Source organism: Linepithema humile, chromosome 4 (assembly GCF_040581485.1).
Source record: "Linepithema humile isolate Giens D197 chromosome 4, Lhum_UNIL_v1.0, whole genome shotgun sequence".
In the NCBI taxonomy this organism is placed as follows: Eukaryota; Metazoa; Arthropoda; class Insecta; order Hymenoptera; family Formicidae; genus Linepithema; species Linepithema humile.
The window spans coordinates 14,067,384-14,094,057 of record NC_090131.1 but is presented as its reverse complement, the minus strand read 5'-3'; the positions used below and the strand labels follow the sequence as shown (position 1 = coordinate 14,094,057).

Here is a 26,674-nt window from a genome sequence, read left to right as displayed (position 1 = left end):
TAAGGTTTATAAGGTTGCTTTGACTGTTAGGTTGCTTCAATTATTTAAACTGTTTCAAAGAGTTCTTAAAACCAATATTAATAATTTTATTTTAAGGTTTATAAGGTGTATAAGGTATATAAAGTTTATAAGAAATGCATATTGTAAACTATATTAAATATATAAATATTTTTAATTTATTTGAAAATATTGTTTATAATTTTATCCGAGACGGGGAAGAACGGAGCAAATAAATTTAAGACAAGTAATTATTTTTATCAAGCAATTAATAAAAAGCAAATTTCATTTTTTCCATTTAATTATCCCATAATTCATGCAGAATTGAGATATTTATTTGTTTCCATTGATCTATTATGGTACTACAATTGATTTAACACTATTGATGTAGAATTGGGCAATAATTGAGAACATTTTGTTCTACTCTGAATTGATCTAACATTGCTCTGTTTTGCAGATATAGTTAGATCAACAACTGAGCAATTATTCTCAATTGCATAAATCAGTCCTGCAAGAATTCTGGAGATATTTTACTATCTGGGCACACTAACCATTCAAAAATGATACCTGATTGGTTCAAATTGTGTCACTGGTTAAGATGGTGGATGCGCAAAGCAAATCTGCGTAACTTACCCCCTCTCCATCGAGTGAACATACTGGTTATATACTGTGATATTGATCGTATTCAGTTACACATGTCCCATCGTTAGAAACGGACGTAATGTCGGACGTAATATCAAATCTAAAAATCATAATAAATAAAAAAAAGTTGTCGCAATATTATATACAATTATTGAATTTTGAAGCAAAATGCAGGTTTTGCGAAAAGAAATATTGTTACGTTACAAACAAAACTTTCAATATGCATATAAGAAGAATGCATGAACAAGTATTTAAGTATGAAGAAAAAGGACAAGATTGGCCGTGGAGATATTTCAAGTATATAACCGAATTATTATTACAATGTGTCATCTGTGGTACATATATTCTGTTTAACAATCAGTCCGAACCTTTAATATATCACTTAAGCTCGCATTCTAAGAAACAATTGGAAGATCATACATTTAGCAGTTGGCCATGGAAATATTGTATAAAATGTGGTGATTTTGAGATAAAGTGTATTATTTGTCACAAAAATTTATCTCTTGTTATTGAACGAAAATTGGATCGTCATATGAAAATTGCACATCCGGGTATGTTGGAAAATACGGAAGAAACATACGAAATAGCTGGTTCATCAGAAGACGAATTATCACTTGAAATGGACACAAAGTCTCTTTCACTAAATGTCGCAAATAAAAAGCGGCTGTGGAAATATTTTATAAAATTGCCAAATTTTAAAGCAAAATGCAGGTTTTGCGAAAGAAAATATTGTTATATCAGCTTGGCAAACTTTGTTGCGCATATAAAAAGAATGCATGAACATATATTTAATCATGAAGAAAAGAGAATACAACAAAAATGGTCGTGGAAATATTTCAAGTATTTCAATAAAGAATTTTTGCAATGTATTATCTGTAATGGATATGTTCTGTCTGGCAATAAGACTGACCTTTTAGTACATCACTTAAGCACGCATTCTAACAAACAATTGGAGGATTATAAATTTAATACTTGGCCATGGAAATATTGTAAAAAATGTGGTGATTATGAGATAGAGTGTAGTATTTGTTATAAAGTCTTATCTCCTGCTATTGAACAGAATTTGAATTGTCATATAAAACTAAAACATTCGGAGATTTTTGGAATTACGCAAGAAACAAGCAACACAATAGAACAACGCGTTCTTTCACCTGAAATAAATACAATGTCTATGTCATTAAATATCGCAACTAAAGAGCGGCTGTGGCTGTATTATATAATATTATCAGATTTTAAAATAAAATGCAGATCTTGCAAAAATAAATATTGTTACATCAACATTACACATTTTCGTGTACACCTAAAGAAAAAGCATAAAAAAGTTTTTAAATACGAAGAAAAGAAAAAATTAAAAGAATGGCTGTGGAGATATTTCAAATATTTCAACAAATTATTCTTACAATGTATTATCTGTAGTGTAAATGTTCAGTCTAAATTTGAATCTTTGGTTAATCACTTACGTTCGCATTCTAAGAAACAACTGAAAGATCATGTATCACATAGTTGGCTACGGAAATATTGTATAAAAAGTGGTGACTTTGAGATGAAATGTAGTATTTGTCGCAAAAACTTATCTTCCTCTATTGAACGGAATTTGAATTATCATTTAAAAATCAAACATCTGGACATTTTGGAAAAAACGCAAGAAACATGCGACACAATTGGTTCGTCAGAACGCGTTCTCTCACTTGTAACGGACACGATGTCTATGCCATCGAATACCACAAGAAAAAGTGAGCTGTGGCAAAATTACACAAAATTACTCGATTTTCAATTAAAATGCGGGATATGCAAATTAAGATATTGTTACTTCTTTATTATGGAATTCAATCAACATGTAAAAAAAATACATGAAAAAATTTATAAATACGAGAACGATAAATACAGAGAACGACAAAGCAAGCCATGGATATATTTCAAATATTTCAACGAATTACACTCACAATGTATTATTTGTGGTGTAACTGTTCCGTCTAATTCTAACTCTTTAGTAAAGCACTTACGCTTGCATTTTAGTAGCACACTGGATAATTATAAGTACCGTGGATGGCCTTGGAAATATTTTACAAAATGTGATGATTTTGAGGTAGAGTGTAGTATTTGTTTCAGTAACTTACCTTCTTATACTATGTCGAGTATAAGCCATCATATGAAAAATATACATCCAGACATGTTTGCAAATACGATAAAAACGTGAGATACAACTGGATCATTAGGAAGCCAATCAAACTAAAGAAAAAACGGTAGTAAATTTTATTGATATTATTGTTAATATTATTTTATATAATTAATTTTTTTTATTTGCATTTCATGTACAAAATATATTGTACAATATGTAGAACAAAAACTAAATAATTTATCTTTAATGAATATTATAAATATTTATATAGGTTTATCCAGAGTTTGATAATGATGGAAATGATGGAAATGATGGTAACGGCGTTCAAGTAACATCAAGATCAACAATAACGGCAGTCTTGACTTTGATGATTTGAATAATCTAAAATATATGAGAAGAATGATATACCTCTGATGTATAAATTTATGTTTTATAAGAAACAAAGCTACATTTTATATTTATAAACTATAATTATAAATATTGTTTATGTATTATGTTTTAAACTTATAAGCTATATTTATAATTTTATAAAGACGATTTTACGAACTGACAATCGATTTTCTAGTGAAGACAAAATTCGTCAACTAATTATTCAACAACAATTAAAAATAATTAATTTTTATTTTATTTTTTATATTTTTACGTTTATGTATCTCCATTATATATTCCGTTTGTCGCATATTATGTAACGTGAATTTATTATAAAAATTCTTCTGTAAAAATCTCTGAAATATAATATACTAATTGTAAGTAAAAATGTCAATTGAAATTATATTTGTTCGTGTAATTATTCAATAATTCTGAGAAGGTAATTTACTTGCTTTTTCATAGGATTGTATAGCTTACTTTGGCCATGAGTAGTCTGGTTAATTTTTTTCGCTAAAAACGGCAGCATAAAATAGCACAATAAATAATTTTTTTATTCTCTGTAATCTATTCGTTTGACATTATATCAACACTTTTAATATTGTTCTTCGTATTTTCAAACTAAACTAATCTATATTTATAATCGTCACTCATCTGCAATCATAAAAATTTATTATTTTTATCATATAACTCGCGAATTTCCTATTGGAAGAGATAAATAATATGAATAATTTTTAAAATTTTAGTTATAAAATACTTATCTGAAAAAAACAAAGAATAAAAGAAAAACAAGAATTATAAATCCTACTGATCACAATTGAAATCATTGACCGGAATTGAATTTAACTGAACTTTATTGTAAATATTTAGTTACTAACAATAAGTAGACAAAATAAATGCCGAGCGCGCAGAGGCACCTACAGTAATGAAAAAATTAAATTGAACTCTTTTTATTTTTATATATATTTATATAAATATCTTACATAAAATTTTTTCTGAATCTCATTCAGTTTACATATGATCACTGGCGGATTCTTGGGAGAGGGGGGGGGAGGGGTAATACCCTCCCCCCCCTCTTCCAAGTTAAAAAAAATCAATTTTGCTGAATCCGTTTCAAGAATCTTGATAAAAAATGCATTAAAGCAGGTCAAACCCCCCCCCCCCCTCCTATTATCGATATCAGGATCCGCTAGTGCATATGATAATCTCTATTTTTTTTCTTTTTAATTACAGATTATTGTAACAAATATTTTGAATTACTTAGACAATTATATGTAGATTTCTTCTTCTTACAAATATTACCACAAATTTCTATGTATTTTCGTAGCTTGTAAGATCCTGCATCCCGCACAGTCAAAGAAGTTCTTATTGCCTGCTTCTAGAACGAGGTATTTTTTTATGTAGCCAAAGAACACAACAAGATATTCATAAGATGTAATGAGGAGTCTTTTAACTGTAGGATATTTATAATAACGCGATAAAGCGTGTTTTGGTTCGCATCTCAGAATTTAGGATATTGTCATTGCGTCTAAATAAAATTTATAAATCGTTATTGTTAAATAATAATATCGTGAGGAATGCTTAAAGACACTCTTAGCATGGGAATCGGACTTTCTGTCAAATCAAATCAAACTTTCAACGATGAAAGGTCTTGGAAGGACCTTTCAATCGAGATAGGGAAACTTGGATTTGACGGTTTGTTTTCGAAATATAGCATTTCGGAACAATCGTTTTCTTATTATCTCCACCGAATATGGTATCGTTTAAGAAAGTTCTTGCTTAGAGTTTTCCAAAAATATCACACACGGATAATCACGGATCACGGCAGTGATGCCATTTCGAGCCCTGAGCACTATCACGCACACAAACGAGAACCGCTACATCACGCGTCCGTGTGCGCTCGGGGCTCGGGCAATGGTATCACTGCCGACACCTTTTGACCTGTGATTACCCATGTGTAGTATTTTTGGAAAACTCTAGGCAAAAACTTTCCAACGGTACCATTCTCGATAGGGGTAATAAGGAAACAGTTATTTCGATTTTGAAACGCTATATTTGAAAAACGAACTGCCAAATCTGGGTTTCGCCCTCTCGATTGAAAAGTCCTTCCAAGACTTTTCATCGCTGAAAGTTTGAGACAATTTGACAGAAAGTCCGATTCCTATGCTAAGAATGCTTGATTCTTTAAAACAGGGCTTGGAATTATTTTATCTTTTCGGCCGATTCTTATGGTATACACCTCCCTTCCTCTCCTTACCGCGCGCGCGGCAGCCGCTAGGGCCAGCGCTGCCGAGCGTTAGGAGCGGCGCTATCCGATAAATGTTAGGTTCTTCTCCCTTGATCATTAAAAATTAAAAAAATTTATTAAAAATATTTTTTTCATTTTTAAATTTATTATGTGAAAATATTTCAATAGATTTCCACGTTACCCGTGAGGTACTATTGCTATTGAGGAAAAAAATATTTTTAATAAATTTTTTTAACATTAATCGGATAGCGCCGCTCCTAATGCTTGGTGGCGCTGGCCCTAGCGGCTACCGCACGCGCGGTAAAGAGAGGAAAGGAGGCGTATACCACGAGAATCGGCCGAAAAGATGAAATAATTCCGAGCCCTGCTTTAAAAGAATCAAGCAAATGTTTTCTAATTTTACAATTTTTTATATCTTATTGTTAGAACATCTTCCATTTCCATTAGTATTCCATTAATAAAAAAAAAATAATTGAAAGGTGTGCAAGTAAATATTACAGATACAATGAATAGAAAATTAGTTTTTTTCCCTTTTTGTTTTTAATTTGTATCATAACAATACATATAATTCAAAAATATATTTTTTGACAGAAAGCATGGAGTATTGTGCGTTAGAAAATTATAGCTATCATAAAATACATATGCGCGCGCGCGCGCGCGCGTGTGTGTGTGTGTGTGTGTGTGTGTGTCAGTGTTCCGATTAGGAACCGGTTGTATGCACATGTGCAGCTCTGCGCATGTGCGGTAATGGAGATCCAGTGCCGTTATATGTTGTGTGTTGACCGTATGACGGGACGTTTTGACATGAGGAGGTTAGGTGATTACAAATAAGTAATATTTATTTATTTACAAGCATGGAATCTACGGAGCCAGCAGCTAAAAACCAAGAAGTAGAAAATTTCAATCAATTTCAAAAAATTTTGAAATATTTTAAATGTAGGGGGGTAACGGTGCCTTGTTTAACTTGTATGAGACACTGTACTGACGCCGTATTGCCGCACATGCGCATACAACCGGTCGGAACACTGGTGTGTGTGTGTGTGTGTTGTGTAAGGGTGATTCAAAATAACTTGACCTTTAAAATGTCATATTCTTGAGTGAATTCTGAGATGATTTTTCCTTTTACAAAATTTTGTCGAAAGCTTAGTTTTCGAGTTATAATCGAAAATAGGTAGCTTACGAGTCTAGTGCAACGGGCAGGCAGGAATGCGCAACGCATCATGAGACTGTCAAGTGTTAGGGTCTTTACAGAATGACTGACTTCTTAGTACAAGACAAAAAAAATAAATATATTGTTAGTTTATTGCCTTTGTATACATACATTTATTTCTTGCAAACGTTGATATCTGATATGCACGTTTAAGACTTAAGATACGAAACAGTTATTGCCCATACAGCACAAAACATTGCAGCAACATTGCGGCAATATTGCAATGTTCTTGTAATGTTGCTGGAATGTTGCAATATCGCCGCAATGTTGCTGCAATATTCTGTGCTGTATGGGATTATTGCGTTATTGTGCGTTAGACTTAAGACATAAAATATTGTCTTGAACCGATAAATCAATCATTCTGCGCAGGCCCTTACGTTAATCTTATAATACGTTGCAACGTCTCTGCCTGCCCGCTGTATCGGACTCGTAAAGTAGCTAACTATTTTCAATTATAATTTGAAAACTAAGCTTTGAACAAAATTTTGTAAAAGGAAAATTGTCTCTCAGAATTCATTCAAAAATATGATATTTCAAAAACAGGTTGTTTTGAATCACAATTTCAAGAATATCAGGTGTTTTGAATATATATGATACATACCCATACAGCACACAAACGTTGAATCAATATCTAAAAAACGTAGAATTGTAACATTATGAATGTTTCAGCAACGTTGCGAAATATAGATTCAATGTTGAAAAAATATTGAAGAAATGTCTAATGTCCGCTGAATTGCAATGTCTGCAAGACAAGAAACATTAATTCAATATTGATTCAACATTTATTCAATGCAGAATTTATATATATTATGCATTATAATAATGTTTTGAAAAATTGAACGAAATAAATGTTTAAAATTAATTTTTATTTAAATATATATATATATATATATATATATATATATATATATATATATATATATAATTATATTATTATTTCTTATTAATAATTATTGTAATAATTATTATATTATTTCAAAAGATAATAATTGTTAAATGTTGTTTCTACATTATAGCAACATTTAACAATCAATATAGCAAAATCAACATAGATTCAATGTTGAAAAAACCTTTATACTTCAACATTCAACATTGCAACGTCTCAGCGACGTTATTTCAACTTTCTGTGCTGTGTGGGATATTATTTATATATACCGTCGTCTCGGTAGAACCGATAAAGTAAAACTTTATCCGGAAGATATCCGGTGCCATTTAAAAATATGTATAGCATATATAGTCGAACTACATATATCGCCATTTTATTATTTTGCTTTTTCTATAGCGTGACTGCAATTATAGGGTAAGACGGACCCCCTAAGCGAAAATGGCTATATTTTTTATATTAATGACAAAAAATAACTGAAATTTAGCATGAAGAAACTGTAGAATGTTTATTATAAGATTATAATGTTAAATTTTCAAAATCTGCAAAAGTTTGAATTATTATTAAGATTTTTAAAAACTTAATTTTGGTCCGTTTTACCCCATAGGTAAGGTAAAATGGACCATTCCATGGGGTAAAATGGACCAAGCCGAGATAATATGGACCAAGAAATAATTTAACTGATCAACTCAAAATCAAAACTATATATTATTTATTAAATATTTTTGAATAAGAATAGAAATTAATTTAACATTAATCATTTTATTATACAAATCTTTAAAATAATTATAATCTTTATAATTTTTAACGTTTATATTAAATATAACATTAAATATAACATTTTAAAATAAAGCATGTAAATAAAATAAATAATTATTATAAAATCTGTTTTTATTTGGAGACATTATTTTCAATAAATTTCAAGTTTCTTCTACTTTTAACAGTGCGTTTTTTATTTTTCATAGCTTTTCCCAGTAAAAGAAACTGAGATGTAAAATATTTCTTAAATCAGAGCAAATATATAAGCAGAAAACTATAAGTAAAAAGTATAAGTAGAAAATATAAGTAGAACAAATATATAAATTGGTCCGTTTTACCCTATTTAAATTGGTCCATTTTACCCCACATAACAACATTAATATTATCTTATTTTTATTTACCTGTATCAAAATTATTTTTTAAATGTAACTGATGAAATATTACTTCTAAATAACCAGAAATATGGAACTTGTAGAAAAATTTAAAAATATTAAGTTTTGCAATCTTAGTCACTTAAAATGTAATACTAAGAAATTAGATCACGAGATCTATTTGCAAGAATTTGACGTTTCTTTATAAATAACTCATGATAGTCTTATGATATAATGACGTAATTTTTAAACGGTTTAAAAGCATCAAAAAGGAAATTAATTTTATGTTTATCCAGCAGATAGAGGTACTTACTAATAAGATCTAGCAAATGGACCATTTTACCCCGCGATCCGTCTTACCCCATCTTCCCTACTCTGTGCAAAAAGCAGACGCTTGCATAGACGATAGTAAACGACCCTCGGTTTATCGGTCAGTTCTATAGTGTCTTTCAATTTCATCGGCTTACAGTATGCGACTAGTTTATACACTTGAGATTCCTTTTCCATATTTTAGAATATATTTTATCTAGTAAGTAAATACCCAGTAAATACAAAGTAACAGTAGTATAACTCACTCAACAATATAATTGTTACGTACAAGGCATGTTATATTGCAGTTACATTGAATGGGAAATTATAACATTGACGTTATGTTACTGTTAGCTTGTGTTTACTGGGTATTGGAATAAATCAAAATTTAACAAATCAGAAAAAGGTTTTTACAATTATTAATCACAATTCCAGACTAAAAGTAATTAAGTCTCTAAATGCCAAAACATAGATTTTGAAATAAACAGATATAAATGAAAATACAGTTAATTTTTTGAGTAATGTATTTGATATTTTTATCGTGTTTATACTTGTAAAAAGTATTTTTCATAAAAAAATAAAACAATAGTAAAAAATGCAATTACAAAATGTGTTCAAAATTTATGAAACGCTCTAAGTGCCAAGAAGGATGCGAGTAATTTTTTTATTTAATTTTTTTTTATTTAACAAAACAAAGAACAAAAGATTAAAAAAATAACTGTTACAAAAGAAATTCATATTAGAAAAGAAAAATTTACTTGCAAACATTTGCATTAACTGATTAGCACTTGGAGCCTTAATAAATTATTAACTTATAATAAATTATTTATTGTAAGTCACTTATTATACGAATGGCACTTGGCGCTTTATACACGTTGTTAGCAATGGCACATAGAGCAGTTTTGTATTCTAATCGCGATTTTTAAAAAATTGGCATTTAGAGCCTTAATTACTTTTAGTTTAGAATTATCAAATCGTCTATTAAAGAGTCAACACAAATGTTAAAGAGCTATTAAAGATTTTGTTCAATTTCTTGTTTGTATAGAAATTTTATATGTATATAAAATTTATACATAATTGAGATTTGAAATCTAAAACTCTTGCTCTTTTCTCCGCACAACTACCGATAAACCGGAGATTTCCATTGAGTTTTTATTTGTAACCGGATGATCTCTTGGCATCTACTGCCCAACTAGGATCTCATATTCGGGAAAAGCAACCTCAACACCACCGAAAGGTATGTAACACACGCTATGAGAGGCCTGCACCTTGCCAATAGTCACCGTGCCTTCATGATGCACGCGACCGACAAACAGTGGTTCGCCGTCTTCAGTCTCACCTCCTGGAATCGCGTTTGATGGGATAGTATCACCGCTTGTTGCCACCCATGTGGGATTGCAATCGCAAAGGACCTAAAAGCAACGGAAATTTTTAACAAACCTTTTAAATGTACACTTTTTGTAAATATATATTATAGTTAAATTAGATTTTTATTTCAAATATATTTTATGATAATCAAACTTATCTAAGTTTTATCTTTCAGGCTTTTTTCAGATTAAGTAAGTTTTTGGAACTTTTCATATGTTGTCTTTAAAAAAATTGACGTACCTTGAAATTGACGTAAATTGTGATTTTAACAAAATTTAACAAAGAAGCCGAATGGTTTAGATTTGCAAAGCAAAGATATCGATCGAGAAGAAAAAAATCAACAGTAGAAACAGACCGATGAGCAAAATTATCCTTATTATTTTAAGTAATGTTATATAAATTTAATAAGTTAAGCAAAGAGTAAAAGTTAGACGAAGTTTAAATGGTTAAAAAATTTAATTCTTAAATTTTTATTTTATGTTTACAGCCAAATATTTTTTTACAATGTTTATTTCATTAATTTTTATTTTTTTTTTTACTTTAGAAAATGAAAATGTCAAATACTGAGAAAAGACTTTTAACTTGTGATAGATTAGTTATTGATTTATTTAGAATTAAAGCAGTTACAGCTAATGTACCCAAATAACAATTCTTGCGCGCAAAGTTTTATGCAAATAATCTGTGTAGCAGTTTGCCTGAATTTTGCTCGTGGGATATGTTTAGTCGTGTATAAGTCGTGTATTGCCCGCAAAGTGCAAGCGTTTTGCAAGTGTGCTAGCATTTTGCTACCGCTATGACAACGCACTGGGATAAGGTTTTGTGTGCGCAGTATGAGCCATTTTTGTACGTGAGTTGCTAGATATTTATGGGCATAATGTTTTCTGGGTAGATTATCCAGTGGCGTGACTTCAAAATTTGGATCCGGGGGCATGATCTTTTGAAGGTTCTGTTATTGAAAACAGTAGTTATAATACATTTTCCTTAGTAATTAGATTAGGCTTAGGCGGTTTAAATATCATAAAGTAAAAAACCAATTATGTACCTATACATTATATTTCTTTTAAATAAGAAACAATGCAGAAAACAAATTACAAAAACGTTAATAAATAGTTTTAAGTTTAGAGAAAGAAAAATAGTATGATCGTGCTTTACAGCTTTCTTCTCGACTTTGCGTTAGCAAATGACTGAATTATTTCGTCTGTATTAAGATTCTTCGCTTTGCGTTTTTTGATGGATATAATACTTAGATTTGACAAGCAATGTTGAGACATGGTGCTTCTTAGATCATTTTTTATCATTTTTAATTTGGAAAATGTTCGCTCTGCGTGAGCAACTGTTACAGGAAGAATGAGAAACAATATACAGGCTGTACAGAGATCGGAAAAATTCGCAGTTAGTAAATGATTCTCTACTAAAAAATTAAATCTTAAAAATTTTGCTAGATTATATACCGATTTAAGTTCACCAAATTTATTTCCAACTAAAGTTTTTAACTGTATAATTTGGTTTGCAAGATTTACTGACAAATCATTTGCATACTTTTGAGCTAGTTTTATAACAGACTGTTCAAGCTGTTCTTCAGTTAAAATGCAAATATTTTGAGGAATAATAGGTGAAAAGAGACTTGCAATTTCATTTAAACTTTGAAAACGTGTTTTAAATTGCGAAATCACTATATCCATTTTTCTAAAATAAAAAATCTGCGTCTGAAAATATTTTCTCGCATCCGATAATCTTTCTTCAAAATAATAATAATATTAAGGCTCCAATAAATTAACAAATAATCTGGTAGAAAAGGCGAAAAGAGTCGTTGTTAGGTGTTCGTGCCATAAAAATTCAACTATATTGTAAAGATTATAGAATTACAAACGTTTCTGCTATGTTAGGCCTTCTTCAGTGTCGTTACAAGTAAAATTCATAATAAAACAGTATTACATTAGTCGAACCATTAAGTAAACAAATAAGGTAAAGTACGCAGAGCATTCTTCTTAGTAAATAAATTCCATTATAGAAAGATAGAACAAATTAGAACTGCAACAATATTGCCCGTGCGAATTAACAATTTAGATTTTTTATATAAATTAATAGTACAACCTGTGATACATACTTGTAATTAAATATTGCATCTATATGTTCAGTAAGTATGAAAGAGCCAGAGATTAGTATTGTCCAACAATTTGCCTTCAATGTTCATGATAGGATTATTTTTTTAAACCGAAGTGTCAATGATTAAAAAGAATGAATAGTTAAATTAAGTCGGATGGTTGAAATGTACCGAAAAATTATAGCTACGAGTGTAAGTGCTCGAAGTGATGGAATAAGGAGGGGGTTTTTTGTGTTAACAGAGAGGGACAGGAAAGAGTGGGAAGGGGAGAGGGGGAATAGGTAGAAGGGAGAGGAAACATGGAATTATATTGGTGGGAATAAGTTTAAAACTTGTTGATATGCATTAGGTAAAGATTCAGTGTCGCTTTGTCTATTTAACCCATCTTTCTGTCTTTTTATGAAAAGCATTTCCAAAGTAAGTCTTTTCATGTATGAAGGTTCCTCATATAATATCTGAATGTTATTCTAATCAAAATCATGGGTGGAATCTAATTTGTGACGGGAAATGACAGAGGGAGAGCCACTTTTTTTATTAATGTCCGTCCTATGCTCTTTAATTCTTGTATTTAACTGTCTTTTTGTCTGTCCCACATAGGTAGCCTCACAGTCCAAACATGAAATCTTATAAACCATATCACAGTGGGACAGAGAATTCAGATTGTCTTTCCCTGTTTTAATAAATCTTTTTAAAACAATCTAACACATATAAAGGAATGGCTCTAAAGATAACAATCAATTAATATAATAGAAAGGCATAGAGAGCCGTCGCGGGATGTTAGTGCGAAATTATAATTTTTCTTAAAGAAATTAATTTGTTAGTCTACGTGAGACTGTTAAATTTGTACACCGATCTCTGGTTCGAGATACTTAAAGTGTACGAAAATTTTAGTACATTGTTCTCACATATGGAGAATCAGTATGTACTGATAGGAATTATTAGAAAGAAGGGAAGAGAGAAAAAATATCAGGGCGCGAGTGGCTATAATTTCGCACTAACATCCCGCGACGGCTCTCTATGCCTTTCTATTATATTAATTGATTGTTATCTTTAGAGCCATTCCTTTATATGTGTTAGATTGTTTTAAATCACGCGGGCATTATGACGCGTTTATGTCCTACAGATTTGTTGATTTCCTAATCTAAGAGAAATAAATGTTAGAAGCGTGGGGTCTGAGTAGTTTAGTGGTAGAACATTCGCCCGGCAAGCGGAAGACCCGGGTTCAATTCCCGGCTTAGCCACTCGCGCCCTGATATTTTTTCTCTCTTCCCTTCTTTCTAATAATTCCTATCAGTACATACTGATTCTCCATATGTGAGAACAATGTACTAAAATTTTCGTACACTTTAAGTATCTCGAACCAGAGATCGGTGTACAAATTTAACAGTTTCACGTAGACTAACAAATTAATTTCTTTAAGAAAAATCTTTTTAAGTTGTTAGGGATTGAGAAGGCTAGTTTAAAATCCGAGTTTCTAACAATCGAAATGAAATCACTTGCAATAGATTTTACGAAAAGTAACGTGAAAAATGTTTTGAAGTTTTCTTCCTCATTCTTATTTTTATTATTAATATTGTGCTCAAGAGTATGATTGGTTAAATGATGGTTGTGGATTAGAGATTTTAATCGATTGTTAATATTTTCGAAAATTACTGACAACGGATAGCAATTCCTCATTAGTATGTTGATCGTAATGGATAAATTCCTCTGATGAAATTTTGGGTGTAAAAGTAAAAAAATTCTGTCCACTAAATTAAAAATTACCCCTTTCTTATGTGAGAAGGGATGATGGGAGTAATAATTTAGATATCTCCCGGAAGAGGTGGATTTCTGAAACCAATCGCAAATTATGTTACCTTTATCTAAAATTAATGTAACATCCAGAAAGTTAATTTGGTTGTTTATACCTATTTCTTTCGTGAATTTTAATCTATTATGAAGTGAGTTGAAGGTTTCAAGGATGTTATTAAGTGTGTGAGAGGGAGCAGCTAAAACGATGTCGTCTACATATCTGTAGTAAAATGGAAGTCCGAAGGCTAGTTTATCCATTGCTTTCTTCTCAATGTCTTGTAAAACTTGTAACTTTGTAAATAAATTTGTAAATTTATCTTACCACCAATAGTTAAAAGTTTGAAAAAGTTTGAAAAAATTATATTTAAATTCTAAATTTAATCTTTAAATGTTGTCATTACAATTTTATAAACAGAACGTTTTAAAATCTTGGCTTACTACAATAACAGAGTATCAGAAGCAGAGCGCAACGTAAAATACAACTGCAATACAAATTCGGAAATACGGAATTTTATTTTTAATTTAACTGTCAAATAATTAGATTATATTTCAAATGATAACATTAATCGATAAAATAAGATCTTTTTTTTGCCTTAAGTTTAATCAAGTCATTTTTGATAGATTTTTTTAGCGCTGACGAATCTGGCCATAAAAATAGCGTATCACATCAAGTTTTTGAGAAAATCTCACAATCAGTCAAAGTTGCTAAAATAGGCGTTTTTAATACTTTTGCGTGACTTATATCTTTCAATAGAGATCTATTGAAAACGACTTATAGAATGTTAAAGCAAATGGTATTGGACAGTGTAATTAAAAATAAAAATAAACAAGGTATTGTCAACTTGACTTCGATATGTTTCAAGGGCCCTTGAATCCGGGGCCGTAGCCCTCCTGCCCCCCCCCCCCCACCCCCGGTAGTTACGCCACTGAGATTATCCATATAGGATATATGGATAAGTTTTCTCATCTTCTCATCTTTCTCTTTTACTCTACTTGCCTCATTTATGACTGGATAAATTTTATTTTATTTTTAAAAGAAAATATTAAACAATAGTATCAAAATAATAAGATATGACTTGTAGAATTAATATAAATTCTTATTATCGCTTGTGGCAAGATTTAAAATGATACGATTTGAAAAAGAGTGCGATTTTGTGTTGAAAGTTTCATAATTTATTAGATTTATTTAGCAATAATTTGTAGTTCAAAAAGACGTATTGAAATTATTAATATATAACGATTATTCGCAACATGTAACATAGCATGTTATGTACATAAGTAGAAGATTGTAACTTACATGTAAGTTGCATGTAACAAACTGGTAATATTACTTGTAACATTCCGTTTTATATTGCCTTCATGTGACATTAATACAACAGTGTTTACTGGGATCTTTACTAAATATTAGTCTGTATTAGTTTGCATGCGGTACGTTATTTACGCGTGATCACCTTGCAATCCTATTAGACTGAGAAGGATCCGAAATTAGGTCGAAAGGTTTCTACATTGTATCGATTGATAATAAAAAGTTTTTTTGTGCCTTGACATCCGCACTTTGGTTCTTTTTGTAGCTTTTTCTTCTCTTGATTTTATTGTTGTTAGAGAAGCAAACGTCACTCTATTTTTCATTAACATAGCACATGTAAAGTTTCATTGGGGAAAGACTTAGTTAAAATGCATCAATTTTCTGATAAGCAATGAGAATTGGCAAATATGTCGTCACTCACTTGATAATCAGTCTTTCCATGTTCTTCACCACCCCAGGCAATGTAACAAACCGAATGGCCAGGTTTCACCTTTCCAGGAATAAGAGCACCTTCATGTCGAGCTCGACCGACGAATAAAGGCTCGCCGTCATTTCCACCCTCAACAGCACCGGGCGGTACCATTCCACTGGATGCGTCGCACCAGTATGCGCTTCCTGCATCTAATCTAGCAGTATCCAACGGTGCGGATGGTGCCGTGCCGGGATCTAAAACGATATTCTTATACTTAATAAATAATGCAAAAAGAATGTTCACGATTATACTGACATAATTGGAAAAAATATTGAAATAATAATAAAGAAAATATAATGCAGTAAATTCATTTATCCTCATATAATCAAGCAATATCAATGCGTTTGCGTGCATAAATCCTAATTTAATGCGGTTAATAGAGTACATATTTAAGGAATAATGAAAAAGTGGAAACCAAAACCAAAAATTGCAATTACAGAAAAACATATTAAGTTGTTAATTAAACGCTTACAGCTGCTTAAGTTAGGGCAAGATTTTCAAAAGCCATGTCATAGTTTGATGTGCATGAGGGCGTATACAGATTAACGTCGCAATCAAGCAAGAAGATTTATCACTCAACGATCTCGAGATTGCGTCAATACCATTTATCAATTATGAGATTACAGCATTACCTCTTGACATTGACATCAATCTCAGAGATTATCGAGACATTCAGAAAGATCATTACGTTTCTTTTGACCGGTAGTGACTGCGGGATAATGTTCGAAACGAAGTTTCCAGTTTCCGGTCGCGCCCCAACCAGTGCGCACCCCTACGTAGCTCACGCCAATAGGATTCGGATCACGCCATTCCATGAGCACGGCGCCGTTCTGGCCACCTGATCTGACCGTGATCAAGCCTTCGAGCCACGTGATTGAGAATCTCTTGTACTCGTGTTCGCGTAGTAGATGCGGGGTTTCCACGCGTACCTAACGAGTCGCAAAATTTCTCAACGTGAGAGCAAAGACGGATGCGAGTGCCACATCGAGCAAGAAACGATTATTTAATTCATAATAATTGCCAATTCTGGAATCGAATTAACGAGATAATTTTCGAACCTTGTCAGGCTGTTTGCGATCATATCTAATAACTGACGCCTGGTTTTCCCATCCGCCGAACATGATCTCGTACATGGGACTCGATTCGCCCTTCCGGTCGGTCAACGCAATGTGCCCATTGCTCTTAGCTTTCACATCGATCAGCACCGAGCCGCTTCGTACGGCGTGGAATTTGTACTCGAGCTTATTAAGCGTGTTCAAGGGTTTGCGACCTTATCAGATGTAAAAAATGAAAAAATAAATTATCTGTTGAAACTGTTAAACTTTAAACGAACCATTTGACTGCATACTGTACATTGGATGAGTAATTGGCAGATAAAATAATCATATAAAACAATTAAAAAAGGAAAAATATAAGAATAGAAAACTAGTGTATTTATAAATGCAAATTCAATTTTGTCATATCTCGATAACAAATACATCTCTGTACATATACATATTTACATTATATCTTTTCTGAATTGAAGAAATTTCCTTTTCATAATATTTTCATCCCGTAATTTTGTGTTCTTTATTACTGAAATCGATAATATTTTTCATTAGCCGAAAGCAAAGAAGCAATCAAATAAATAATTCTGAATGTCAATTGACAATGAATAGCCAACTAAACGGAAATCAATGCCTACAATCGTGCCTACAATGCCCTCGTCTATCATAGCTGTGTCTACCGTGCTGTGTATCAACGTGCTGGATTAATGAAATAATTGTGATTTTCTTAAAAATATGAAATATAATATAATTCTGGAAATAGAATTTTTTTTTACGACAAATATTTTTTAATCCAGCATCATACGTAATAAAGGGCAATTCGTGCTAGGATAGTATCAAACATACTCAAGACAGAAAAGCAGAATCTAGAGGACGTCACGTGCGACTACGCTCTCGCTAGATCTTTTTCGTGTATGTCCAAATACATTACGTACAACCACCATAACTTCCGCCGCAGCATATGGCTGTGCGAACCGCGATGCATTAGTAGATTGTCCGTAATCCGAAAAGGATGCCAAAAAGAAAATTATCGGAAAATCAGAAAGTAAAATACCAATCTACAAATAATATCTACGGAGATTTCAACAAATTGCAAAATTTAATTATTTTATTAACAATAAGTATAATTCTCTTTGCTATTTCTACCTTGTATTTATAAATTTTCTTATTTTCTTATAATCTGTAAAATAAAACTGATTAAGAGAAAAGTATTAAGAATTACAAAAAGGCGAAGTTCTGTAAAAGTAATGTGTATCACCTTTAGATTGCAGGTAAAAAAAGAAAATTTATCTATATACCTTCGATGAGCCAATCGCCAGTGGCACCCCAGCCGGTGCAAACGCCGAAATAACCAATTCCAAATGGTTCTGGATCAGCGAAAGTCAGGAACGGAGCTGAATCACCTTCCTTGCCTACTGTGAGAACACCATTATCCCACCTGACAATTTCATAAAACGAATGAACTATGTTACGTACATAATTTTAAATGCATTATTTTAAAATCAATGTTAAAAATCGACGACATAAATAAAGTAATACTCAAAATTGTGAGATAAGAAATCGTGTATGACAAATATTTAATTTAATGACTTTTTAATGTAAAAACAAGTGGGTACCTGATCCAAAAACCGCGATAGTCATCTATGTTCAGAATGCCAGGTGTTTCTACCTCCGCCACCTCCGGCTTGGTTCTATTCTTGCGTATGACAGACTTACTATTACTCCATCCTCCGATAAAAACCTAAAAAAAAAATACAATTCTGAATTACATTTATCGATTACATTTTGTAATTATATTTATTGTATATTATAATTTAATCATCGACTTATTTTAAAATTAAATTTTATTTTAAACAGCTTATATAGCAATTATAAAGCTGGAATTGGTAGATTTATCGTTAGAAGTATATTTAATGATAAATTTATTATTCTACATATCGGATTTTTAAAATAAATCTCAGTTTTTTGTCGAGCAAAGTACAGCTTGCTTAGCAATTGCTTGCTTGCAAATTAAATATTTGTTTGTTGAAGTTGTAATCAAGTACCGCTCGTATCACGATTTTTTCACGTTGCGTAAAAGTGTGCTGCATAAAACACCATCATTGGAAAATACAAAATTGTTTATTACAATTCAATGTATTTATATTTATGTATATATCAGGAAGATATAAAATAAAATATCTTACTTCGTACATCGGATCTCCCTCCTGCGGACCCGTGGTAAGAGCGATGTGAGCATCATTGGGCGCTTTTACTCGGAACTGAATTTGCCCCGCCGTCACGGGATAGAAATTGTACTCCAATTTGTCTTCAGTGGAGAGCGCTGGAACGTAAAGAATTGCGTAAAGTCTTGGAAATTATTGTAATCAAATAATTTCTACGTTTTCCAAATTGCATGATGTTTGAAATTGTATCGATAAATCAATCATAATCGCAATCATTAGCAGCGACCCATGAATTGATTAATATCAATGAATGTTTTCTACAATTGCGAAACCAGCGCAAATGTGTCATTGCTCAATGTTGAGACATCTCGACGCCAGACTGACCATATAGTCGTCAAGAAAGTAGGACAAAGCAGGATTCGATCGATATCGGGCGCTAGTGGTGATAATCACGTACAGACATAGCTTACATTACATTCTGTAATTCGATTTTAATAGTGGACCTGCAAAAGTCATTCGACATGTAATTGAGCCACATATGTACACACGTGAAACTGCGCCGTTCGTTTTTTACGACCTCGTAAAAACGGAGCATTTCGATATTTGACTTGCAAAAATGAGTCATTGTCATTTACATTTGTCAGCAATAATAATCTTCGCGTTAGCGCTATCGGCGATGCATGTTAACAATATTACAAAAATATGAACTATTGATAATTTCGATAAGATGCGCAAACTTTGAATCATCCTGTATTCTCAAATCAATCAAATTACGTGACTATAAATTCTTATTATCGTAATATGTGGCACAATTTTCCGCTAAAACGTCTTCTTCGTAAGAGTTGAGTAAATAGTTATTCTTAGTTGAATGAGATCACGTTATATAGTAATAATAAACTTACAATTCTAATTCATCATGTATACTTACAATGACTGCCGTTTAGTTCTTTCAGTTTAGAATTCTTTTATTGTTTTAATTTTATCGTTTTAATTCGGCCAATATAAATAATTAGTAAAAGAATCAAACAGCTTCAATAAATTATATAGTTATCCTGCCTAAACAATTGATGCAATCAATTTGTTACTCTTTATGTACAGTTTTATAATAGCACAAAACTTGTAGAAAGACATTAATTTCAAGGTCGTTTGAAATACGCAATAGCTAATGTTTTTTTCTACTTTTGTTTTTTCTACATGTTTTCCTGGGGAACGCATGTAGAGAATAGTAAACTGAATAGTATGCAAGCAAGTAGACAAACGTAATAATTATAAATAGTTAGCTATAAAATACATTGCGGTCTGTTCGATTCAACGTGCATGATGTCAGAGACAATAGTGACATCATATACATTGTAAATGAAGAAGAAAATACACGTAAATACATTTAGAATATTCCTCGCATAAGAAATTTAAATTCTTTTTAAACTACACATTGCGGAATATACACTATTCCCAATATTAAAATCGAGGTTATCGTCAGACATGATAGGTCTAATGCTACCACGATGATGTCATTCTTATTTCGATGTCAATTACTTCACATTACACGACGTCCGCGATCCAGAATAATCGCCGCCGGTCCTTCGATACGCCCAGTAACGCGATACGTCATGAAAAGAAGCAATACGTCCTATTTAGCAAGAAAGTTGTTAATATCCGTTAATTGTATTTTTCTCTCAAAGATTAAAGTTATTTCGACTCGCTTGCGTCCACGCTCCGATATTTATTATACACGATGTTATTACAGAGTTTAAACAGCTTCGAGTTATAGACAAAAACTGCTTTAAGTATTTGTAAAGTTAAAATTTAGAAATTGTTTTTTGTATTGCATATAAAGATATTTCGTCGACGACTCAAGATCTTGAAGGTTCAAATCGCGTTAAATTTCCCCGCGGCAAATTGATTAACTCCTATAAATGTGGGTCATGCCTTGCTCGTAATTAACATAACAACGCGAAAATTAGAGCTATTGAGTCAATTTGCATTGCGCAATTGCGAATACCATTACTGATATTCATTCCGGTGCATCTGCGCATATAAGCAAATTCTCATTTCGCGTTTTGCAAAGTTTTATGTATTGCTTAAAATAAATTATATCCTATGTAAGCGAAATGATTCATCTTTTATTTTTTTTAGCCGTTACATAATGGAACAAATGAAGTAAATGGAATAGAACCAGACAATATTAACGATTACGTGTGTCTCAGGATAAAATAATTCCTAACTTTAACTTTCGACTTCACGCTAAAAAACAGTCGCGCGCTAGTTAATCCTACGGTAAATCACGACCGATAGTTCTGCAACGGTATGTAGAACTATTCGTGGAGCTATTTGCCGTCATGCTGCCATTGACCTCGCATGGCAACTATCGTTGCTTTTTCCACCAGCAAGGTGGACAACTGCGTGTAATGTGTTGTGAATATTACACGAATTTAAGCTAAAAAAATCCTTTTATAAAATTTAATCAATATAAAACACATTTAAATAATGTCGTATTTTTGCGCGATAAATATTTTTGCAATTAGTGATCAACAATTGATTGCAACAATGTTTTTATATTGTCATCAAGCTATTTTTAAGCTATTGTGAAGGATTCGTATCGTTTCTCAAGCGATATCAGTGCACAAACTTGTTTTTTCTTCGTCTTGGTTATGTTATAAAAAAACTGATAAGCAAACTTCGAAAGATAATTAACGAGTTGCCGTAAAATTTTTAATAGTCTAAACTGTGTCTGCACGATCTTTTGAGGAATAATTTACGTGACTATAAAAGAGCCTGGTCGACGGGCAAAGGTTACAAGTAATTAGAAACACGCAATAGAATAGTCGCGCTTCAATTTCACGGTAAGGTGAATGAGAAAAATGTCTATCCCTCGCGCAACAAAATTTTTATAACGCTCCTAAAGATTCCGCTTTGATAATTTCCAAATAAGGTGTATGATCATGAAGATGAAAAGGTGATGAAGATATAAATGTATTTTGCACTATAAACACAATGCAGAAGTGTTGAAAACCAAGAATAGATTTAATTATGAGAAACTAGATTTTCGACAAACTGATTAAATTACTAGCATAACAAAAGAGGAAGAGGCGACTTTAAACGAGACGAAAAAACAGAGAGACGGCGAGTATTACGAAATACAATCTGGAAGTCGTATTACACAAGGCCGCGAAGAGATCGCGTTCTTATGACATGATGTAATCTGTTATATTTGACGAGAGACTCGTAATCAGAAATTATCGAAAATAAATATATAATGTGTACACACGAAAGTTTTTCGTGATTTAATACGTCATAGCTAGCATTTTTGTTTCGATTTCTTTTTATTTTATTTATATCGCAGAACAAAGAACCAAAATGAGGTGAGTGTTTTTCATAAATTGTTAAACCTTCACACGTGGATCTTCTCTTCGGAGTTCTTTTGACGCAAATTGATTTTCTGAAGGAGAGAGAGAGGTTATAAATTTTAAATCTTTTAAATCCACAAAAATATTTATTAATTGTACTTTCACAAAATTATTCAAGTGTTTAATGTGACATGATTGTAAAACATCGAGATGCCGGCCGGCTTGCTAGTCTACCGGCTTGTCAAACCAGCAGCCGTGCCTCAGCTCTATATTTAGAGAGCTTCTAGAAAAGTATGACGTCGTGATTTCTTTAGAAGAATTATTTACTACTTTTAATGCTTAAAAATTTTCTCAATCGTCTTTCATTTTGTCGCTTTAAAATAGAATAAAGTTTTATATGTGAAATTAGTAGCAGGCAGTTTTTAAATACTAACTTTAAAATTGAAGTCCGGAAATTAATCAATAAATAAAAGATAAAGACAAATTAATCTTTTAGATATTAGATACAATATTTTTTTTTTATTTTGGAATTTTTAAATCTGAGCGTATAACGTCGTGTGTATTACACAATATTATGAATATATTTAAATCGCGTTTTTGTAATCAAAAAGCTATTCTACTCCAAAGTAGTTATAACAGCAATGAATGGAACAGATTCTATAAAAAGTCATAGCTCACAACAAGAATATTGCAAGGAAAATAAATTGGCTGCTTACAAAATTCGAAAATTTCTCTAAATATATATATGTGTGTATAAGAATTTGTTAAAAGGATATAAATAATGTTATGTATAATTTACAAATGGTGATAACTAAATATGCGTTTTTCGATGTTTAAAAAATTATTAAAGTTATTGCAAAGCAACATAAATTTTAAAATACAACTTTTTACGTATAAATATTATCAAAATATATTATAAATATAACTTACAGACTGCCATGTCGCTTTTTTAGTTGATATATAAAACTGTACGGTTGGAAAATAAAACACCACGATACACACACGACAACGGCGGAATGCGTACTGCGACGCGGCGCTGAATTTTAACGTCTTTGCAACGTACTGACAGCATGGCGCATGCGCGATATGCAGGTGCAATGTGTATGTGCTATGCGAATGATAATTAGCGGGTGAGATGAGTCACGACGAATCGGCGATGTAGATCGTATTCTGACGATCTGCATTCCAGATCTGCTGTACATCCTATTAATTGTGACGTAAAAAATTATCAGGCCTAAATATAATTTACTATCACACAATTAAATTGTTGCTTTTTAATTAATAATCTCATGATTCGTTATACTATCTTTTACTCGTTGCAATCATAAGCACTACATACGCAGTATTTACGTGATAAAAATTCATTTTGGATCAGTATTGTGCAATTTGTGATTCGTCATAGATTGCAATTAAATTTTTTAAATAATACAGACAGTAGAGATTATTATAAGCGCTTATGCATTAATCACTCTGGAACAAACAACAAATGGCTCGTAGCTATTATCATTTTTTAGTCGATGACTTCAAACGATTCAGCAATTTTTAATAAGTGTTTGAACTTTCTATCTGATACGTTTGATAAATCTATAAATATGGTGTAGTAAGTTGACAGCATATGTAATAATAACTATGAAATAACAAAAATAAATACAATTTTGTTGCAATTAAATTTTTAAGCGATAATGATTCTGAATATTGATAATATAAATAAATATTATTTGATAGTGACTACCCGATTTATGGTTACTAGGTACCAACAACTGATATTGAGCTGATGTCCAAGTTTTGTATATAGATCTTTTGTAGCAATCGGAAGTACTGCGAATAAAAGTAATTGTTGAAATATATACTAAAGAATTGCTCTTTAATTGCTCCTTTGACATTTATAATTGCTCCACTTAATTAATTAATATTAATAATGCTATTACTAAGGCACTAGATATGTAGGTATTCTCATCCGCCATTTTGGTTCCTATTAGATGAAGAATTATAGCGTATACAGGGTGACACTTAAAGACTGCCCACTAAGCACATAGCATTATTCCTTGCCAAAAAATGAGTCGAAAAAAGTCCTGAATCATTTTTAATAATTGACGTGTTACACATGTACGCTATACTATACTATATACGCTATAATTCTCCATCTAGTAGGAACCAAAATGGCGGATGAGAATACCTACATATCTAGTGCCTTACTATTACATGAAAACAATTACCAATTTTTACTTAGCAAATAACCCTACTTACACTTATTTTTTTTTAAATCTGTTTTTATAGAACGATTGTTTCTAAATTGCTTTTTTAATTCCTATTGTTAGATTTTTTATTTTTGTTGAATTTTTATTTATAAAAATTAATAAATGTTGATTATTTGATGCGTAAGATCAGTGTTGCCAATTATTGAAAACAATGATGCACAGAAAGCATTAGATTTTACAAATTTTTTAAACTGTTATATATGGTAAACTCACATATATCTATATTATAACTAAATCGCTAACTTCCATTGATTTTGTACATAAAATTGATATCCAAAAACCATGTAATATGGTGGTCGCGTATGCAAAACGTTGGTAGGAAAGTAATATGGCGAATATCTGTGCCGATACGTACACGTATAAACATCGGGTGGACTTCCGAAAAGCTATCACCTCCGATTTGGCTGATATTCAGCCTAAATATTTATTTTATCTAGTAAATAATATTTCCAAATGGATTTTTGGCACAAATGCCCCCTCCGCCCCCCAGCCTCCCCTCAAATGTAAAACTGTTTTTGTTAATTATTTCAGAAAGTATTTATTGTACGGAAAAAGTTGTCAAACAAAAAAATAAAGCTCATAAAAAGCTCTACAAATAAGGTCCTATACATATTTTACCTAACTTTAATATTTTAGTCGTTATTATCAAAAAACTTGTAAAAGCCTCCGTAAGAGGGGCGGCACCCACTGCATCCACGCATACACTTTACAACGCGAAGCGAGGTACTACATGGGTTTACGACTTTCTACGCAAAGCGAGATTCAATCCAGATTCTATATGTGTATAGTTTTCTTATGGTGGAGCCTCCCGCAGGGGGGGCAAAACACACTGCCTCCAGATTTCTGATAATAACGACTAAAATATTGAAGTTAGGTAAAATATGTATAGGACTTTATTTGTAGAGCTTTTTATGAGCTTTATTTTCTGTTTGACAACTTTTTCCGTACAATAAATACTTTCTGAAATAATTAACAAAAGCAGTTTGATTTTTGAGGGAGACTGGGAAGCGGAGGGAGCATTTACGCCAAAAATCCATTTGGGAATATTATTTACTAGATAAAATAAGTATTTAGGCTGAAAATCAGCCAAATCGGAGGTGATAGCTTTTCGGAAGTTTATCCTAAACATCATATACAGAGTACCAAAAAAGTCCCGAACCGGTAAAATATCTTGAAAACACATTTGAGAAAAAAATGTTTCATATAAAAGTTGTAGTTTTAAGTGACGCATTAGACAGAAATATCTGTGACCTTGATTAGTACTTTGATTAGTGCCTTGATTAAGGTCACGTAAAAATCACTTTAAAATTTTTTAACGGAAATTCCTACTTTTTATTGCATTTTCTTGTAGTCGATCTCGAGAGCTTTTCAAAACATTAAAATAGAGTTATTTTTTATTAAATATTTTCTGAGTTATGAGGCTTGAAAGTTACGGTAGAGTGAGAGAGAAAGAAGCGCGTTGAGCGCGTTGTCTCATTCTCTTTCATTCAGAGAAAGAGAATGAGGCAAAAAGAAAAAACAGGTTAAAAAGACGTATATTAGATGCGTATAGACGTCCATAAACATCTAATAGACATCTAATAGACGTTCGATCTGCATTTCTCAGGGGGCAGTGTCCATAAATTACCTACATTCTATCTCGTAAATTAATTTTATTGATAACTTTTTAATAAATAACGAATGCCAGCTAAAATCTTTTGAGGGTTGCTCAGGGCTGTGTCAACAACATATGTTAAGATCAAAATCATTGGAGCTGCAATGCATAATTACCTAAAATTTTATTTGAACAGAGAAATATAGTGTTAGATCAGAGTAATATAAATTTATCAAAATAATAAAATTAAATATAAAGAAATAGATGATATAATTAAATAAAAATGTACGGAAAAAAATTATTTTAAAGTTTTCGCTAT

General features: G+C 31.6%; 1 protein-coding gene and 2 long non-coding RNA genes across 5 annotated transcripts; 2 read left to right on the top strand and 1 right to left on the bottom strand.

The window, feature by feature from the left end:
- The first annotated feature begins 661 nt into the window (after positions 1-661).
- On the top strand, positions 662-3,532 carry LOC105670109 (uncharacterized). The gene is made up of 2 exons (XR_010889978.1): positions 662-2,882; positions 3,030-3,532. It is a non-coding gene; the product is annotated as an uncharacterized lncRNA (long non-coding RNA).
- A 2,357-nt stretch (positions 3,533-5,889) lies between these two features.
- Positions 5,890-23,594, bottom strand: LOC105670119 (C3 and PZP-like alpha-2-macroglobulin domain-containing protein 8). Of its 3 annotated transcripts, XM_012363464.2 has the most exons (8): positions 23,434-23,594; positions 19,178-19,314; positions 18,608-18,732; positions 18,290-18,429; positions 17,004-17,215; positions 16,634-16,874; positions 15,895-16,139; positions 5,890-10,316 (listed from the first exon to the last, which is right to left on the bottom strand). In XM_012363464.2, exons 1-8 carry the CDS (start codon positions 23,441-23,443, stop codon positions 10,086-10,088), a joined length of 1,341 nt encoding a protein of 446 aa, XP_012218887.1. In that variant the 5' UTR covers positions 23,444-23,594; the 3' UTR covers positions 5,890-10,085. The 3 variants fall into 3 exon arrangements, with proteins under 3 accessions (XP_012218887.1, XP_067210240.1, XP_067210241.1); XM_067354139.1 differs by lacking the exons at positions 16,634-16,874; positions 17,004-17,215 and adding an exon at positions 17,927-17,956; XM_067354140.1 differs by lacking the exons at positions 16,634-16,874; positions 17,004-17,215.
- Positions 17,387-18,424, top strand: LOC136999662 (uncharacterized). Its single transcript, XR_010889979.1, has 3 exons — positions 17,387-17,709; positions 17,789-17,903; positions 18,256-18,424. It is a non-coding gene; the product is annotated as an uncharacterized lncRNA (long non-coding RNA).
- Positions 23,595-26,674: the final 3,080 nt, after the last annotated feature.

Coding starts and splice junctions, on each gene's coding strand:
- LOC105670119 (XM_012363464.2), bottom strand. Junction 17,216..18,289: donor TGGCGATTGGCTCATCGAAG/GTATATAGATAA, acceptor ACATCTGATAAG/GTCGCAAACCCTTGAACACG. Junction 16,140..16,633: donor CACTACCGGTCAAAAGAAAC/GTAATGATCTTT, acceptor ATATCGTTTTAG/ATCCCGGCACGGCACCATCC.